Here is a 19,927-nt window from a genome sequence, read left to right on the forward strand (position 1 = left end):
TCACGATTCTATGTGTATTGCGATTCGATACTGCGATTGTATTGCAATTTGATGTTACAAACATATTGCTCACTATATGTCTGTTGCAGAGGGGCAAGAGAGAGACATGAGAAAACAGAAAATTAGTTGGAAATAAAAAGTGCTGAAACCATGTTACAATATGTAACTGTATCGATCCCCCAATCACTAATATTTTATCATAAAACAGCAGCACAATACCAATCAAGTTGAGCATCTCTGTGGTGTGCGTTTAACATATAACGTTTTGTGGGGGTTAACCTAAGCTTTAAAAGCACAGTGTGTGTCTCCAACTGAGCCTGCAAATGACACATTAGGGATTTTAGATATACTTTGGCAAAGTGTTCCCTTTCGGTCTAGGCAAAGTGAATTTCCACATTGCCGTTTGTGCTAATCTGTTTACAATTAGAGAGAAAAGCCTCTGTTGGAGGAGAAGGGCTGTGGCTGTCTGAACCCGGGGTTCTTTGTCGCCCACTACAGATTCCCTTGGTGACTCGAAGTGTGGCCTGAAACTGAATCCAGCCAGTGAAAATAGAGCTGGTGGCAGCAAATAGCCATGTTAGTGGACTCAGGAAACTCTAGCCAGGTCCTGTCTCCCTCAAAGAGCAGTCCCGGGGTGAGAACACAGCTGTTGGTCCAAGGGGGACAGAGAGAGAACCCCATCTCAAGCCAACAGAATTCATACTATTCTGCAGAACTGCCTGGACTTCTCAACTGATTTGACAAAATACTACTTTACATAAATACCTCCTGTACACATTATTGCTCCAATGATTTGATTCTAAAAGGTGCAGGGATGTCACAATTTTGGTCTTCACCGAGGTGGTCCGGAGGACCACACTGAAAATGGGTTATATTGCCTCGCTGTCACAATCTGCATAAAAGGATTTCTCTATCCGTCGTTTTTCTATGCTCTCCTACTGTCTAGCTGTTTATTAGTGGGCTTGATGTGGTGAAGAGAATATATATGGTGTGGTGAAGAGTATAGTGTGGTGAAGAGTATATTACCGCAGGGGTTGCCATTAAGCTCTTAAAGGCACTTGCCCATCAGACAAGTCCAGTTAATGTTTTACTTTCCCAAAGGTCGTGGTCACTTGCCCCAAAAATGTAAATGGTCTGTTACATGGACAATGGTTAAAATGGCAAGTACCTTTCATTTTAACATTGTTTGAATGCGCCAGCACACTTATAACAACATTCAAACCCAATTGTTTAAATAACTTGCATGCAATTCTGTAAGGAAGTTCCATTACTTAGACAGACTTCTGTTGAAAAGGGTTAAAGTTACACAGTACCAGTGAAAAGTTTGGACACACCTACTCATTCAAGGGTTTTTCTGTATTTTTACTATTTTCTACATTGTAGAATAATAGTGAAGACATCAAATAACACATATGGAATCATGTAGTAAACAAAAAAGTGTTAAACAAATCAAAATATATTTATATTTGAGATTCTTCAAAGTAGCCACCATTTGCTTTGATGACAGCTTTACACACTCTTTGCATTCTCTCAACCAGCCTCATGAGGTAGTCACCTGGTATGCATTTCAATTAACATGTGTGCCTTGTTAAAAGTGAATTTGCGGAATTTCTTTCCTTCTTAATGCATTTGAGACAATCAGTTGTGTTGTGACAAGGTAGGGGTGGTATACAGAAGATGGCCCTATTTGGTAAAAGACCAAGTCCATATTATGGCAAGAACAGCTCAAATAAGCAAAGAAATGACAGTCCTTCATTACTTTAAGACATGAAGGTCAGTCAGTCTGAAAACTGTCAAGAACTTTGAAGGTTTCTTCAAGTGCAGCCACAAAAACCATCAAGCGCTATGATAAAGTGGCTCTCATGAGGACCGCCACAGGAAAGGAGGACCCCCAGAGTTACCTCTGCTGTAGAGGATTAGTTCATTAGAGTTACCAGCATCAGAAATTGCAGCCCAAATAAATGCTTCAAAGAGTTCAAGTAACAGACACATCTCAACATCAACTGTTCAGGAGACTGTGTGATTCAGGCCTTCATGGTCGAATTGCCACAAAGAAACCACTACTAAGTATCCCCCTTTCCCAATCCCTTGCTAAAGGACACCATCCTGTAGCACAAACTCCAAAAGGTTCTAGGACACTAAAGTCCATGGAGAATAAGAGCACCTCCTCCCAGCTGCCCACTGCACTGAGGCTAGGAAACACTGCCACCATTGATACAGCTACGATAATCAAGAATTTTAATAAGCATTTTTCTATGGATGGCCATGCTCTCTACCTGGCTACCCCTACCCGGTCAACAGCTCTGCACCCCCCACAGCAACTTGCCCAAGCTTCCCCCATTTCTCCTTCACCCAAATCCAGATAGCTGATGTTCTGAAAGAGCTGCAAAATCTGGACCCCTACAAATCAGTTGGGCTAGACAATCTGGACCCTCTCTTTCTAAAATTATCCGCCACAATTGTTGCAACCCCAATTACTAGCCTGTTCAAACTCTCTTTCGTATCGTCTGAGATCCCTAAAGATTGGAAAGCTGCCGCGGTCATCCCTCTCATCAATAGGGGAGACACTCCAGACGCAAACTGTTACAGACCTATATCTATCCTACCCTGCCTTTCTAAAGTCTTCGAAAGCCAAGTTAACAAACAGATCCCTGACCATTTTGAATCCCACCGTACCTTCTCCGCTATGCAATCTAGTTTCCGAGCTCAGCCACGCTCAAGGTCCTAAACGATACCATAACTACCATCGATAAAAGACAATACTCTGCAGCCGTCTTCATCAACCTGGCCAAGGCTTTCGACTCTGTCAATCACCGCATTCTTATCAGCAGACTCAACAGCCTTGGTATCTCACAAATGACTGGCATCACTACTCTGGACGGTTCTTACTTAGAATATGTGGGCAACTACAAATACCTAAGTGTCTGGCTAGACTGTAAACTCTCCTTCCAGACTCACATTAAGCATCTCCAATCCAAAATTAATTCTCGGCTTCCTATTTCGCAACAAAGCATCATTCACCCATGCTGTCAAACATACCCCTGTAAAACTGACTATCCTACCGATCCTTGACTTCGGCGATGTCATTAACAAAATAGCCTCCAACACTCTACTCAGCAAATTGGATGTAGTCTATCCCAGTGCCATCCGTTTTGTCACCAAAGCCCCATTTCCTACTCACCACTGCGACCTGTATGCTCTCGTTGGCTGGCCCTCACTTCATGTTCGTCGCCAAACCCACTGGCTCCAGGTCATCTATAAATCTTTGCTAGGTAAAGCTCCGCCTTATCTCAGCTCACTGGTCACCATAGCAGCACCCACCCGTAGCACACGCTCCAGCAGGTATATGTCACAGGTCATCCACAGAGCCAACTCCTCCTTTGGCTGCCTTTCCTTCCAGTTCTCTGCTGCCGATGACTGGAACAAATTGCAAAAACCACTAAAGCTGGAGTCTTATATCGCCCCCTCACTAAATTTTAGCATCAGCTGTCAGAGCAGCTTACCAATCATTGCACCTGTACACAGCCCATCTGTAAATAGCACACCCAACTATCTCATCCCCATATTGTTATTTATTTCTTTGCACCCCAGTATCTCTACTTGCACATTCATCTTCTGCACATCTATCAGACCAGTGTTTAATTGCTAAACTGTAAATATTTTGCCACTATGGCCTATTTATTGCCTTACCTCCCTGATCTTACTACATTTGCACACACTGTATATAGATTTTGCTATTGTGTTATTGACTGTATGTTTGTTTATCCCATGTGTAACTGTGTTGTTTGTGTCCCACTGCTTTGCTTCATCTTGGCCAGGTGCAGTTGTAAATGAGAAATTCTTCTCAACTGACCTACCTGGTTAAATAAAAGTGAAATAAATAAAAATGTAAAAAAGATATTGCTCGTGTTTCTTGGCCCAAGCAATGTACATTAGACCGGTGGAAATCTGTTCTTTGGTCTGATGAGTCCAAATTTTTAGATTTTTGGTTCCAACCGCTGTGTCTTTGTGAGACACAGAGTAGGTGAACGGATGATCTCTGCATGTGTAGTTCCCACCGTGAAGCATGGAGGAGGTGTGATGGTGCCTTGCTGGTGAAACTGTCTGTGATTTATTTAGAATTCAAGGCACACATAACCAGAATGGCTACCACAGCATTCTGCAGCGATACGCCATCCCATCTGGTTTGCGCTAAGTGGGACTTTCATTTGTTTTTCAACAATCTCCAGACAACAATCTCCAGGCTGTGTAATGGCTATTTGACCAAGAAGGAGAGTGAAGAAGTGCTACATCAGATGACCTGACCTCCACAATCACCCGACCTCAACCCAATTGAGATGGTTTGGGATGAGTTGGACCGCAGAGTGAAGGAAAAGCAGCCAACAAGTGCTCAGCATATGTGGGAATTACTCTGTCAAGACTGTTGGAAAAGCCTTCCAGGTGAAGCTGGTTGAGAGAATGCCAAGAGTGTTCAAAGATGTCATCAGCGCAAGGGTGGCTACTTTGAAGAATCTAAAATCTATTTTGATTTGTTTAAAACTATTTTGGTTACTACATGATTCCATATGTGTTATTTCATAGTTTTGATGTCTTCACTATTAGACTACAATGTAGAAAATAGTATCAATAAATATAAACTCTTGAATGAGTAGGTGTTTCCAAACTTTTGACGTGTACTGCATACTGAACAAAAATATAATGAATGTAACGACATTGGGCCTCAGGATCTCAGCAAGGAATCTTTGTGCATTCAAATTGCCATAAATAAAATGCAATTGTGCTCGTTATCTGTAGCTTATGCCTGCACATACCATAACCCCACCATGTTTACAACATTGACATCAGCAAACCGCTCGCCCAGATGTGGTCTGCGGTTGTGAGGCCGGTTGGACGTACTGCCAAATTCTCTAAAATGACATCGGAGGTGGCTTTTGGTAGAGAAATTAATATTAAATTATCTGGCAACAGCTCTGGTGGACATTATTGCAGTCAGTATGCCAATTGCACACTTCTTCAAAACTTGAGACATCTGTGGTATTGTGTTGTGTGACAATACCGTATATTTTAGTGGCCATTTATTGTCCCCAGCACAAGGTGCACCTCTGTAATGATTATGCTGTTTAATCAGCTTATTGATATGCCACACCTGTCAGGTGGAAGGATTATCTTGGCAAAGGAGAACTGCTCACTAACCAGGATGTAATCAAATTTGTGCACAACATCTGAGAGAAATAGGTTTTTTGTGTGTATGGAACATTTCTGGGATCATTTATTTCAGCTCATGAAAATGGGACAAACACTTTACAGGTTGCGTTTATATTTTTGTTCAGTGTATATGATGGTGAGTATAGACAGTATATGACTAGAAAAGGTTTGTACAGCAGTAGTTATATAGGATTATGCGGGACTAGAATACAGTCGTGGCCAAAGGTTTTGAGAATGACACAAATATTAATTTTCACAAAGTCTGCTGCCTCAGTGTATTTAGATACTTTTGTCAGATGTTACTATGGAATACTGAAGTACAATTACAAGCATTTCATAAGTGTCAAGGGATTTTTATTGACAATTGCATGAAGTTGATGCAAAGAGTCAATATTTGCAGTGTTAACCCTTCTTTTTCAGGACCTCTGCAATCCGCCTTGGCATGCTGTCAATTAACTTCTGGGCCACATCCTGACTGATGGTAGCCCATTCTTGCATAATCAATGCTTGTAGTTTGTCAGAATTTGTGGGTTTTTGTTTGTCCACCCGCCTCTTGAGGATTGACCACAAGTTCTCAATGGGATTAAGGTCTGGGGAGTTTCCTGGCCATGGACCCAAAATATTGATGTTTTGTTCCCTGAGCCACTTAGTTATCATTTTTTATCTTATGGCAAGGTGCTCCATCATGCTGGAAAAGGTGAGTGAGCCCACTCCCTTGGTTGAGAAGCAACCCCACACATGAATGGTCTTAGGATGCTTTACTGTTGGCATGACACAGGACTGATGGTAGCGCTCACCTTGTCTTCTCCGGACAAGCTTTTTTCCGGATGTCCCAAACAATCAGAAAGGGAATTCATCAGAGAAAATGACTTTACCCCAGTCCTCAGCAGTCCAATTCCTGTACCTTTTGCAGAATATCAGTCTGTCCCTGATGTTTTTCCTGGAGAGAAGCGGCTTCTTTGCTGCCCTTCTTGACACCAGGCCATCCTCCAAAAGTCTTCTCCTCACTGTGCATGCAGATGCACTCACACCTGCCTGCTGCCATTCCTGAGCAAGCTCTGTACTGGTGGCTCCCCGATCCCGCAGCTGAATCAACTTTAGGAGATGGTCCTTGCGCTTGCTGGACTTTCTTGGGCACCCTGAAGCCTTCTTCACAACAATTGAACCGCTCTCCTTGAAGTTCTTGATAATCCGATGAATGGTTGATTTAGGTGCAATATTACTGGCAGCAATATCCTTGCCTGTGAAGCCCTTTTTGTGCAAAGCAATGATGACGGCACGTGTTTCCTTGCAGGTAACCATGATTGACAGAGGAAGAACAATGATTCCAAGCACCATCCTGCTTTTGAAGCTTACAGTCTGTTATTCCAACTCAATCAGCATGACAGAGTGATCTCCAGCCTTGTCCTCGTCAACACTCACACCTGTGTTAACGAGAGAATCACTGACATGATGTCAGCTGGTCCTTTTGTGGCAGGGCTGAAATGCAATGGAAATGTTTTTTGGGGACTCATTTTGCCATTTGCATGGCAAAGAGGGATTTTGCAATGAATTGCAATTAATCTGATCACTCTTCATAACATTCTGGAGTATATTCAAATTGCCATCATACAAACTGAGGCAGCAGACTTTGAAAATTAATATTTGTGTCATTCTCAAAACATTTGGCCATGACTGTACAGTATATACATATGAAGTGTGTAAAACGGTAAGAACAGTTCATTCGGAAAGTATTCAGACTCCTGGACTTTTTCCACATTTTGTTACATTACAGCCTTATTCTAAAATTGACTAAATATTTTCTTCCCCTCACCAATCTACACATAACAAAGCAAAAACAATTTTTTAAAAATGTTTTCCAAAAAAAATTAAAAATAAAGTGGAATATCACATTTACATAAGTATTCAGACCCTTTACATGGAACCCAAACTGGCTGCACACGTGCGCCATCGTGTGCTATCGTGCATGCATTTATTTTGTCCCCCTACACCAAACGCGATCACGACACGCAGGTTAAAATATCAAAACAAACTCTGAACCAATGACATTAATTTGGGGACAGGTCGAAAAGCATTAAACATGTATGGCAATTTAGCTAATTCGCTTTCACTTTCTAGCTAATTTGTCCTATTTAGCTATCTTGCTGTGGCCAGCTAATTTGTCCTGAGATATAAACATTGAGTTGTTATTTTACCTGAAATGCACAAGGTCCTCTACACTGACAATTAATCCATGCATAAAATGGCCAACCGAATCGTTTCAAGTCATCTCTCCTCTTCCAGGCTTTTTCATCTTTGAACTTATATGGTGATTGGCATCTACACTTTCATAGTATTACCATGACAACCGGCAAAACATTTCATCTTTCAGTCACCAACATTGGTATAACCAATGAGGAGATGGCACGTGGGTACCTGCTTCTATAAACCAATGAGGAGATGGGAGAAGCAGGACTTGCAGCGCGATCTGCGTCAGAAATACAAAGGAGTTCTATTTTAGCCCGTGGCAACGCAGACGCTTGTTGGCGCGCGTGAGCAGTGTGGGTGCAATAATTGAATTACATGGATTTCTATATTTATTTTGCGACGCTCTCGCACGCGACGTGTCTGGTCTGGTCAGCATGTTACTCAGTACTTTGTTGAAGCAGCGATTATAGCCTCATGTCTTCTTGGGTATGACACTACAAGCTTGGCATGCCTGTATTTGGGGAATTTCTCCCATTCTCCTCTGCAGATCTTCTCAAGCTCGGTCAGGTTGGATGGGGAGCGTTGCTGCATAGCTATTTTCAGGTCTCTCCAGAGATGTTTGATTGGGTTCAAGTCTGGGCTCTGGCTGGGCCACTCAAGGACATTCAGAGACTTGTCCCGAAGCCACTCCTGCATTGTCTTGACTGTGTCCTATTGGAAGGTGAACCTTCACCCCAGTCTGATGTCTTGAGGGCTCTGGAGCAGGTTTTCAACAAGGATCTCTCTGTACTTTGCTCCGTTCATCTTTCCCTTGATCCTGACTAGTCTCCCAGTCCCTGCCACTGAAAAACATTCCCACAGCATGATGCTGCTACCACCCTGCTTCACTGTAGGGACGGTGCCATGTTTCTTCCAGATGTGACGCTTGGCATTCAGGCCAAAGAGTTCAATCTTGGTTTCATCAGACCAAAGAATCCTGTTTCTCATGGTCAGTCCTTTAGGTGCCTTTTGGCAGCGGGCTGTCATGTGTGTTTTACTGAGCAGTGGCTTCCGTCTGGCCACTCTACCATTAAGGCCCGATTGATGGAGTGCTGCAGAGGTGGTTGTCCTCCTGGAAGGTTCTCTCCACAGAGGAACGCTGGAGCTGTCAGAGTGACCATCGGGTTCTTGGTCAAGGCCCTTCTTCCCCAATTGCTCAGTTTTACTGGGCGGGGAGCTTTAGGAAGAGTCTTGGTGGATCCAAACTTCTTCCATTTAAGAATGATGAAGGCCACTGTGTTCGTCGGGACCTTCAATGCTGCTGAAATGTTTTGTTAACCTTACCCAGATCCGTGCCTCAACACAATCCTGTCTTGGAGCTCTACGGACAATTCCTTCGACCTCATGGTTTTTGCTCTGACATGCACTTTCAACTGTGGGACCTTATATAGACAAGTGTGTGCCTTTTCAAATCATGTCCAATCAATTGAATTTACCACAGGTAGAGTCCAATCAAATTGTAGAAACATCTCAAGGATGATAAATGGAAACAGCTACATTTCAAGTCTCATAGCAAAGGGTACTTATATAAATAAGGTATCGGTTTAATTTTTTAAAAATACATTTGCAAAACCTATTTTCACTTTGTCATTATGGGGTAAGGTGTGTAGATTGAGGAAAATGTTTTATTTAATACATTTTAGAATAAGGCTGTAACGTAACAAAATGTGGAAAAAGGGGAATGAATAGTTTCCAAATACATTGTAAACATTATTAAAGTGACCAGTGCTCATGGGGCAGCAGTCTCTAAGGTGCATATTTGTTTCCTTACATTGAAAACAGTCTATGGAGAAGGAGAGACTGCAATCCACACTCAATTCCTTCAACAAGGATTTCTGAAAAACCTGGGAACGTTGGGAAAGTTTCTGGAATTTTGCGACGAGATACACAATATGATACTTAGGCCTACCTGAGACGTTGATTGAGGTGCCGGCATCGAGGACGCCGCTGTTCGGCCGGACGCAGTAACGGCGCGGGGCCGTCGTCTTGACTTTGAAGCACACATTCCTGTCTGTAGGGTTGGCGAGCTTTAGGGTGGTGTTGACCACATCCGAGAAGGGACCTGTAGAGGGAGAACAAGGTCCCAAAAAGGAAAAGGGTTAGAGAAGCTGGAGCCTCCATCTTTTTTTATTATTATTCTTTTTTTTGTTAATCAAACCTAAATATATACTGGGATTTAGACCGACAATAGGCGACTTCACAGACAACAGGCTTTACAGAGGTGGGCCTAAAAGGGACAATCTGCAGTTACTACATAAATGTTTGGACTTAAATTAATGATGTACCCATTGATTCTTGAAGAAAATAACATAGTAATTAATGCCTCATGAGCATAGATACACTGTCATCAGAACCCAAAATATAAGCTGTTTACCAGTGGAAGGGATGAACTTTGTTATTGTTTCAATTGCCGATTGGCCCTTTAAAAAGGTAGATTCAATAATGACATCATTGTACAAAGTTGGGCAACTTCCTGATTAAAGAAAATAACAACAACACAATACAAATCTGGATTTGCCCAAAGGGGTCATGATTCACAACTACTTGCTTTGAGACAATGAGAGACAATGACGGGCTTAGCGACAAATCCGTTAGTCTACTTTTAAAACCTATGCTGAAGACCGCCAGGCAGGTTACAGACACCTGGGGTTCCAATCACCAGACTATCACATTCAATACCCCCTGTGGTTCCAATCACAAGGCTATCACATTCAATACCTCCTGCGGTTCCAATCACAAGGCTATCACATTCCATACCCCCTGGGGTTCCAATCACAACACAAGGCTATCACATTCCAGACCCCCTGGGGTTCCAATCACAAGGCTATCACATTCTATATCACCTGGGGTTCCAATCACAAGGCTATCACATTCTATATCACCTGGGGTTCCAATCACAAGGCTATCACATTCCATACCCCCTGGGGTTCCAATCACAAGGCTATCACATTCCATACCCCCTGGGGTTCCAATCACAAGGCTATCACATTCCATACCCCCTGGGGTTCCAATCACAAGGCTATCACATTCAATACCTCCTGCGGTTCCAATCACAAGGCTATCACATTCCATACCCCCTGGGGTTCCAATCACAACACAAGGCTATCACATTCCATACCCCCTGGGGTTCCAATCACAAGGCTATCACATTCTATATCACCTGGGGTTCCAATCACAAGGCTATCACATTCTATATCCCCTGTGGTTCCAATCACAAGGCTATCACATTCCATACCCCCTGGGGGTTCCAATCACAAGGCTATCACATTCTATATCACCTGGGGTTCCAATCACAAGGCTATCACATTCTATATCCCCTGGGGTTCCAATCACAAGGCTATCACATTCCATAACACTGGGATTGATGGTCGGTAACGCTGACAGAAAGAGAGTGTACAAAATTGCCACAAGCAGACAGACTAATGCATGTGAAAGCTGTGCAAACCGTAGAGAAAACATGGTGAGCTAATCAAATGAATGTTACTGAATCAGCACATCAAAAGGCATGTGCGGAGGTCTGTCATGTGCCGGATCGCCATTTCAGAATGAGGAAATGGTTTGAAGAAAGAGAGGGAAGTTACAATACAAAAATCAGGCTTAAGGCGATGCACATTACGTGACATAGAGGAACACATCCTAAGGACAACAAGTCTGAATACTAATCCAAGGTTTAGGAGGCCTACTTTTGAGCTATGCTTTTGAGTGGGGACATCTATGAACTGTATTAGTTAATGACCCACATACAGACGTGTAGGCCTATTCACTGAAAGGGCAGTAGGCCTAATTGATTCCGTCAAATTATCAGCGGGAGCAAGGCTTCATCAACATGCGTTTGAGGTGTATGGACGTTGACACATTAGGTCAGATGCCAACACCAAAATAGAACCCCAGACTTGGTTATAGCCTGAACCAAAATACAGTTGCCTCTACTAACCTCAGTCTGGGGTCGTTCCATCTGATTTAAATCCCTTTGACTGCACCCTTTTTGATGTGAATGAAACCTTCCATACATGTTTTTCCCATGGTAGAAGTGGTTAGAAAGGGACTTTTTGGACATGAATGCCAAAACACTCAGGAGGTTCTCAAAGTTGACCCATTTTGCCTACCCCACCATGTCATCATCACTGAAAGAGACAAACGGTTGAATTTGATATCATTTTATAGCTTACAAACAGGGTTGTCAAACTATTCTGTGATTTCTTGAAAAAAGAATAATAACAAATTTCATTTTTTAACCTTTAATGATCTAAAAACGCGTAAACTCAGATTTTTCTCATTTTCACAAATGTTGTACTGTAGCTTAGACTCTTTCATATCATCTTAGGTGTTTGTGTTGTGCCAGCCATCGGTTGAGACACAGCATTCTCCTGAATACAGGGTGGCTCAAACACCTCAAACACCTCAAATGATGTAACAACAGACTACACTACAACACATATGAAGATGACAGGTTTTTTTTTTTTTTTTTTTTTTGCGAGTTCCAGTGGTTAGAGCGTTGGACTAGTAACCGGAAGGTTGCAAGTTCAAACCCCCCGAGCTGACAAGGTACAAATCTGTCGTTCTGCCCCTGAACAGGCAGTTAACCCACTGTTCCTAGGCCGTCATTGAAAATAAGAATTTGTTCTTAACTGACTCGCCTAGTTAAATAAAGGTAAAAAAAAAGGGTTTTATTAAAAGGTCCATTGCTATCTCAATATCAAATCATTTCTGGGTAACAATTGAGTACCTTACTGTGATTGTTTTTAATTCAAATGGTCAAAAAAAAAGAAACAAATAGCTTCTCAGCAAATAGCAAATTGGGAGTGGTCAGGGGAAAACTGAAAACTAGCTGTTATTACTCATTTTGAATAAGTAGAGCAGCTGATGCAATTAAGGCCATGGCTAATTTAGAAATATAATAATATAATAATAACATGCCATTTAGAAGATGAGATGAAAGCGTATATCGTTGGGCCCTATATCCAGGTGCAGTTACATTAATTGCTCGGTTGTAGTGAATCAAGTCTTTGTTAAACATTTTTCATTTTAAACCACCAGAGTGGGCTTAATATGAGGACAGGTTTTCTTTCACTTCCAAGAAAGGATTGGCTACCAGTATTACTGTCGTTCTACAGAACTATAAAAAAGTGGCCTTTAAACTGACAGCCTAGATTAAATGTATAGTTTAGCCTACTAGGTTCAGCTCACAAAACATCTAAGAGGAGAAAGCATAGACCTTCTTAGAGCAGCGTTTCCCAAACTCGGTCCTCAGTGACCCCAAGGGGTGAACCTTTTGTTTTTTGCCCAAACACTACACAGCTGATTCAAATGATCAAAGCTTGATGATTCATTTATTGTTTGAATCTGCTGTGTAGTACTAGTGCAAAAACCAAAACGTGCACCACTTGGGGTCCCAAGGACCAAGTTTAAGAAACCCTGTTCTAGAGGAACTGGAAATAAATGACTTCAGTGCCACAGGGTCAATAATTTGGTATTTTTAACCTATTAGGCCTATCAATAAGAAAAGAAGCCTAAACGTATACAACAGCCTGGGCCTAGTAGACCTATCTAAAGGAAAGCAGGGTTTGGAGGAAATAGGAAACTACTGGTTGGGGGAGGAGAATTGGGAAGGACGTAGCTGGCTGTGAGGGTCAACCAACCAGGTGTGGTGCAAATATATTTGTATAATTTTTTGAAATGTATAAATATATATTTTACTTTAAACCCTTTTTCTCCCCAATTTCGTGATTCCCAAATTGGTAGTTGCAGTCTTGTCCCATCGCTGCAACTCCCGTACAGAAGGTTGAGAGCGTCCTCTGAAACAGGACCCCGCCTAGCCGCACTGCTTCTTGACACACTGCTCGCATAACCTGGAAGCCAGCTGCACCAATGTGTCAGAGGAAATACTGTACTGCAGACTGTACTGTACTGCAGACGCCCAGACCCACCACAAGGTGTCGCTTGAGCACAATGGGACATCCTGGCCAGCCAAACCCTCCCCTAACCCGGACGATGCTGGACCAATTGTGTGCCACCTCATGGATCTCCCGGTCACGGCCGGCTGTGACACAGCCTGGGATCGATCCCGGGTCTGTAGTGACGCCTCAAGCACTGCGTGCTTAGACTGCAGCGCCACTCGGGAGGGCCGTAGGCCTATATTTTTACAGGTTTATTTCATTTGGTCAAAACTGTGTGGAATACCTTGAATCACTGAGGGCTCCAATTACCTTCAATTTGCTTCTAATAATCTCTAATTGTCTAGTCAAGGTAGGCTAATGGCTGTCCTTGAAGAACAAGAAGACATGAGGCACCAGGGGAATGGAAGGAACACTACTAGCCTCAAGTCCCTGCAACCAACCATGGCCTGGTTTCCCAAAAGCATCTTTAAGGCTAAGTTCATCATTAGAAGCATCGTTAAATCTCCAAGCGGTTTCCCAAAAACCATTGTTACTGAAGTTGCACTTGAAAGCGCTCGTTATTTACCAACTGCCTCAGACCACTCATAGAACAGCTAAGTGCGTTGTTAGATGCTTGTTTGCCCTTCCGCATCACTTTTTTCATAAAAGATCTCAGCTAAATGTAAAATGAAGATCTTATCGTCTCTGTGACTTCTTCAGAATGAAGTTGACTACAAATACAAAGTTGCCAAAGTTTTTGCAATTGTTACAAATACGTGAAGGATAAACATATGCTTTAATAAAATAAAACTGAGATGACTGCATTAAAAGATATAGGCTACATGGGCCCATATATTTCAATCATAATGAAATCAATTTAATGTTTAATCAATTGAAATCTATTTCGCCAATACTGCAATGTTTGCATATTCAGACCCCTTGACCTTCTCCACATTGTTACATTACAGCCTTATTCTAAAATGTATTAAAATGTTTTTTCCCCCCCTCATCATTCTACACACAATACCCCATAATGATAAAGCAAAAACAGTTTTTTGTAAACAGAGGAACTCTGGAGCTCAGTCAGAATGACCATCGGGTTCTTGGTCACCTCTCTGACCAAGGCCTTTCTCCGATTGTTCAGTTTGGCGGGGCGGCCAGCTCTCGGAAGAGTCTTTGTGGTTCCAAACTTCTTTCATTTCAGAATGATGGAGGCCACTGTGTTCTTGGGGACCTTCAATGCTGCAGAAATGTTTTGGTACACTTCCTCAGATCTGTGCCTCAACACAATCCTGTCTTGGAGCTCTACGGATAATTCCTTTGACCTCATGGCTTGGTTTTTGATCTGACATGCACTGTCACCTGTGGGACCTTATATAGTCAGGTGTGTGCCTTTCCAAATCATGTCCAATCAATTGAATTTACCACAAGTGGACTTCAATCAAGTTGTAGAAACATCTCAGGGATGGTCAATGGAAACAGGATGCACCTGAGCTCAATTCATTTTATTTTTTAATACATTTGCAAAAATGTATAAAAATCTGTTTTCGCTTTGTCATTATGGGGTATTGTGTGTTGATTGAGGCAAAAAAAAGTAATTTAATCAATTTTAGAATAAGGCTGTAATGTAACAAAATGTGGAAAAATCAAGGGGTCTGAATACTGTATTTCATGATGTGTAACAACATGTGCACAATGACATGCCCAATCTGTCATTTAGTGCATTACTATTGGGTAAGCATAATAAGCCAGCTAAATATTTGCAGCCATAGGTGGTAATATCTCCCTAGGAGCTGATCAATTGTCAGTATTGTGGAGTATGCCTAATTCTAATGTTAAGGTAAGATTTTAATGGTGTATTATATCAGTATGAAATCAAATTTGATCAAATAAAATATTATTAGTCTCATGCTTCATAAACAACAGGTGTAGACTAAGAGTGAAATGCTAACTTACCTTCCCAATAATGCAGAGAGAGAAAATAGAGAAATAATAGAAAAGTAATAACATGTATTATTAAAAGTAATAATAAATACACAATGAGTAACAATGACTTTGGTATATACCCTGGGTACCAGTACTGAATCGATGTGCATGGGTATGAGGCCAAGCCAAAGCCCGGACTTAAATCCCATTGGCAATCTGTGGAAAGACTTGAAGATTGCTATTCACTGCCGCTCCCATCGAACTTAACAGAGCTTGAAACATTGTGCAAGCAAGAATGAAAAAGAAAAAATATGCCCAAATCCATATGTGCAAAGCTGATACAGACATACCCAAGGTGACTCAAAGCTGTAATCGCCTCCAAAAGGTGCTTCTACAAAGTATCGACTCAGGTGTAAATACTTCTGTCGTTCATTTTTCAATAAATGTGCAAAAATGTGATTATGGGGTATTGTGTGTAGATGGCTGAGAAAAAAAAAAGAGGGGGTGCCATTTTGAAGGGCATTCACTCACTGCTCTAGAATGTAGTGAAAAAAAAGGGTCAATTCAAGAGGATGCTACTAAATGATCAGTTGTCAGTAGTGTATAAATGTACTTATTTGCCCTACGCCATTATACATCAGAGTCAACTAATCATTAGATTCTCTACAATAGTATAACCTTAATATACTTGTACTTAACAGCGTTGATTAAATAAGAGCGTTAGTTTATTGTGACCGTTGCTAGTTTAAACAGCCCAACTCTTGGTTGTATCTTCCATTTTTCGCCGTTGGGAGATGGTAACACTTGGAGCTGTTTCCACAGTTTGGACGAATCAAAATCAACTTGATGGCCTCGTGATTATTAATCAGCAAATCTGTGGCTTTCTATTCCTCTAACCCCAGTCAATCAACGTTGAGGGTGTGTTTCCATGGCATTATAAAGGGAAAGACTCAAACAGATTGTCTTTGGGGAAGATATACATTGAAACTCAGTCTGTTAGCTTTGTAAATTAATAAATATATAGACCCAATTTTGTTTTGTATTCTGCAGATTTATTCATTTAGAAAAACCCCATGTTCTCACACAGCAACCTGCAGCCACTAGCTAGCTTGTCAGTTGACATTCAAAGCTAGCGCCATTCTGCCCGTGGAGCAGTGATAATTCTATTGAGCAGCAACCACTTTACTGTGGCCATAACGAAATTCTATTCACTTTAATCATGCTAAATGATCTGAGTGAATAGTATTGTGAACCATTTATGGTAAAGACATAGGGTTTGGACTTTTTATTTAATTTATTAACATTGAATTAAATAATTGTATGGGTTAACACCCTACATTTTGAATTCAGGCTCTAACACAACAAAATGTTATGAATACTTTCTAAAGGCACTGTACGTACATGCATCTAGGGATGAAGTAACTAGGCAACAGGACAGGTGATAAACAGTAGCAGCAACGTTTGTGACGAGTTTAAAAAGTTAGTACAAAAATTGTCAATGTAGGTGGTTAAAAAGTTAACCAAACAGCTACCCGGACTAACAATTTAGCAGTCTTATTTATGGCTTGGGGGTAGAAGCTGTTCCGGGTCCTGTTAGTTCCACACTTGGTGCCACCCTCTATGACTTGGGTGGCTGAAGTCTCCAGCACTTTTTAGGGCCTTCCTCTGACACCGCCTGGTATGTCCTACGCTCAGCTAGTTATGCACTACCCTCAGCTAGTCAAGATGCTATCAATAGTGCACCTGTATAACTTTTTGAGGATCTGAGGGCCCATGCCAAATCTTTTCAGCCTCCCGAGGGGGAAATTAACATTGTGGTGTCCTCTTCACAACCGTGTTGGTGTGTGTGGACCATGATAGATCCTTAGTGATGTGGACACTGAGACACTTGAAGCTCTCGATCCGCTCCACTACAGCCCGTCGATGTGAATGGGGGGGTGCTTGGCCCTCCGTTTCCTGTGGTCCACATTCAGCGCCTTAGTCTTGCTGACGCACTTAGCCAACGTTCTCTGCGTGCCTTGGTGTTTTGGGAAACGGCCTACATTTTCGGCCACATTGTTAAGACACTCATAAGCCTAGGTTCCATCACTACCAAAAAAAAAATCCAGAAAATCACATTGTAGGATTTTTAATGAATTTATTTGCAAATTATGGTGGAAAATAAGTATTTGGTCACCTACAAACAAGCAAGATTTCTGGCTCTCACAGACCTGTAACTTCTTCTTTAAGAGGCTCCTCTGTCCTCCACTTGTTACCTGTATTAATGGCACCTGTTTAAATGTGTTATCAGCATAAAAGACACCTGTCCACAACCTCGAACAGTCACACTCCAAACACCACTATGGCCAAGACCAAAGAGCTGTCAAAGGACACCAGAAACAAAATTTTAGACCTGCACCAGGCTGGGAAGACTGAATCTGCAATAGGTAAGCAGCTTGGTTTGAAGAAATCAACTGTGGCAGCAATTATTAGGAAATAGAAGACACACAAGACCACTGATAATCTCCCTCGATCTGGGGCTCCACGCAAGATCTCACCCCGTGGGGTCAAAATTATCACAAGAACGGTGAGCAAAAATCCCAGAACCACACAGGGGGACCTAGTGAATAACCTGCAGAGAGCTGGGACCAAAGTAACAAAGCCTACCATCAGTAACACACTACGCCGCCAGGGACTCAAATCCTGCAGTGCCAGACGTGTCCCCCTGCTTAAGCCAGTACATGTCCAGGCCCGTCTGAAGTTTGCTAGAGAGCATTTGGATGATCCAGAAGAAGATTGGGAGAATGTTATATGGTCAGATGTAACCAAAATATAACTTTTTGGTAAAAACCTCCTTCCATCAGCAGGGGCATTGAAGATGAAATGTGGCTGGGTCTTTCAGCATGACAATGATCCCAAACACACCGTCCGGGCAACGAAGGAGTGGCTTCGTAAGAAGCATTTCAAGGTCCTGGAGTGGCCTAGCCAGTCTCCAGATCTCAACCCCATAGAAAACCTTTGGAGGGAGTTGAAAGTCCGTGTTGCCCAGCAACAGCCCCAAAACATCACTGCTCTAGAGGAGATGTGCATGGAGGAATGGGCCAAAATACCAGCAACAGTGTGTGAAAACCTTGTGAAGACTTACAGAAAACGTTTGACCTCTGTCATTGCCAACAAAGGGTATATAACAAAGTATAGAGATAAACTTTTGTTATTGACCAAATACTTATTTTCCACCATAATTTGCAAATAAATTCATTAAAAATCCTACAATGTGATTTTCTGGAATTTTTTCTAATTTTGTCTGTCATAGTTGAAGTGTACCTATGATGAAAATTACAGGCCTCTCTCATCTTTTTAAGTGGGAGAACTTGCACAATTGGTGGCTGACTAAATACTTTTTTGCCCCACTGTATGTTTGGAATATCAAATCGCAGTATTGAATTGCAATAGAATCGTGAGAATCGCAATACATATCATATTGGCACTTAAGTATTGTGATAATATCGTATTGTGAGGTCCCTGGCAATTCCCAGCCCTACTAGCTGTTATAGAGGAAACCCTTTTGTTTGAGGGAAACAAAGGTGCATTGTGGATGGAAATGTGGAAGTGAGCTGCCTCGTAGTGTGAATTAGCACATAGACTAAGATAAGGTTTCAGCCCGCAAATGTCCACAGCAACTGACACTTCCCTTCACACACTGAGCCAAGACAAGAGGCGAATTTTAAACCCTCACAACTGGTGAAACATCGTTCAATGAAACGACTCATGCAGCTAACTACTGTAGCCTATACCTCATCTACAACAGCTTTCCAAATGGCAGAAAAAAAATACAGCCACAAAAAGAGAGTTCTGAAGAAATGATTTAATGCTGTTGTGTAGTCTGAAAGGTTTGTTATTGAGAAAGAGCAAGACTTGTGTACCTTGAGTGTGCGGTTCCAAATTGATACTAATAAAGAATAAGGAGATTTATAAAGAACCCGAAAGGAACACAGCTGGATTAGTTGTCGACACAGGCCTGCCTTTCAATGGGCAATTTTAGTCTAAGAGGTTAGGTGATCGGATTATCTGTCCAGTCAAAGACTTTAATTAGTAATTTAGGTGTTACCAAACAATGGAAAATGACTGGTTTACAAACCTCCGACTACTTCCCACTTGGCTAGAAGTACAATATCACTACTAATAGACATTCAAAACTGCTTCAATAGTTTAGCGCAGATGTGTTGCAATGTTCTCGAAACATGGCCATAATTTCATGGTAACATAGTGTAGGGTGTCCACCCACTCTGCTTTGTTGATGCAACTGCACCGCCCACAACCGCAAGACCCTCCTGCACAACGCATCACCGGGGGCAAACTACCTGCCCTCCAGGACACCTACAGCACCCGATGTCACAGGAAAGCCAAAAAGATCTTCAAGGACAACCACCACCCGAGACACTGCCTGTTCACCCTGCTACCATCCAGAAGGTGAGGTCAGTACAGGTGCATGCATCAAAGCTGGTACCGAGAGACTGAAAAACAGCTTCTATCTCAAGGCCATCAGACTGTTTAACAGCCATCACTAACACAGAGAGGCTGCTGCCTACATACAGACTTGAAATCACTGGCCACTTTAATAAATGGATCACTAGTCACTTTAATAATGCCACTTGAATAAATGTTTACATAAGTTGCATTACTCATCTCATAAGGAGATAACATAATGAGAGAAA

At 42.0% G+C, this 19,927-nt stretch overlaps 1 protein-coding gene across 1 annotated transcript in view; it reads right to left on the minus strand.

Moving 5' to 3' along the window:
- LOC112255050 (vesicle-associated membrane protein-associated protein B) overlaps positions 1–19,927 on the minus strand; it is a 38,756-nt gene that overhangs the window by 16,673 nt on the left and 2,156 nt on the right. The window contains exon 2 of the mRNA XM_042324826.1: positions 9,341–9,493. Coding sequence (XP_042180760.1) covers positions 9,341–9,493 — 153 coding nt within the window. The remainder of the gene's footprint in view (positions 1–9,340; positions 9,494–19,927) is intronic.

This window comes from Oncorhynchus tshawytscha, linkage group LG07 (genome assembly GCF_018296145.1).
Source record: "Oncorhynchus tshawytscha isolate Ot180627B linkage group LG07, Otsh_v2.0, whole genome shotgun sequence".
NCBI lineage: Eukaryota > Metazoa > Chordata > Actinopteri > Salmoniformes > Salmonidae > Oncorhynchus > Oncorhynchus tshawytscha.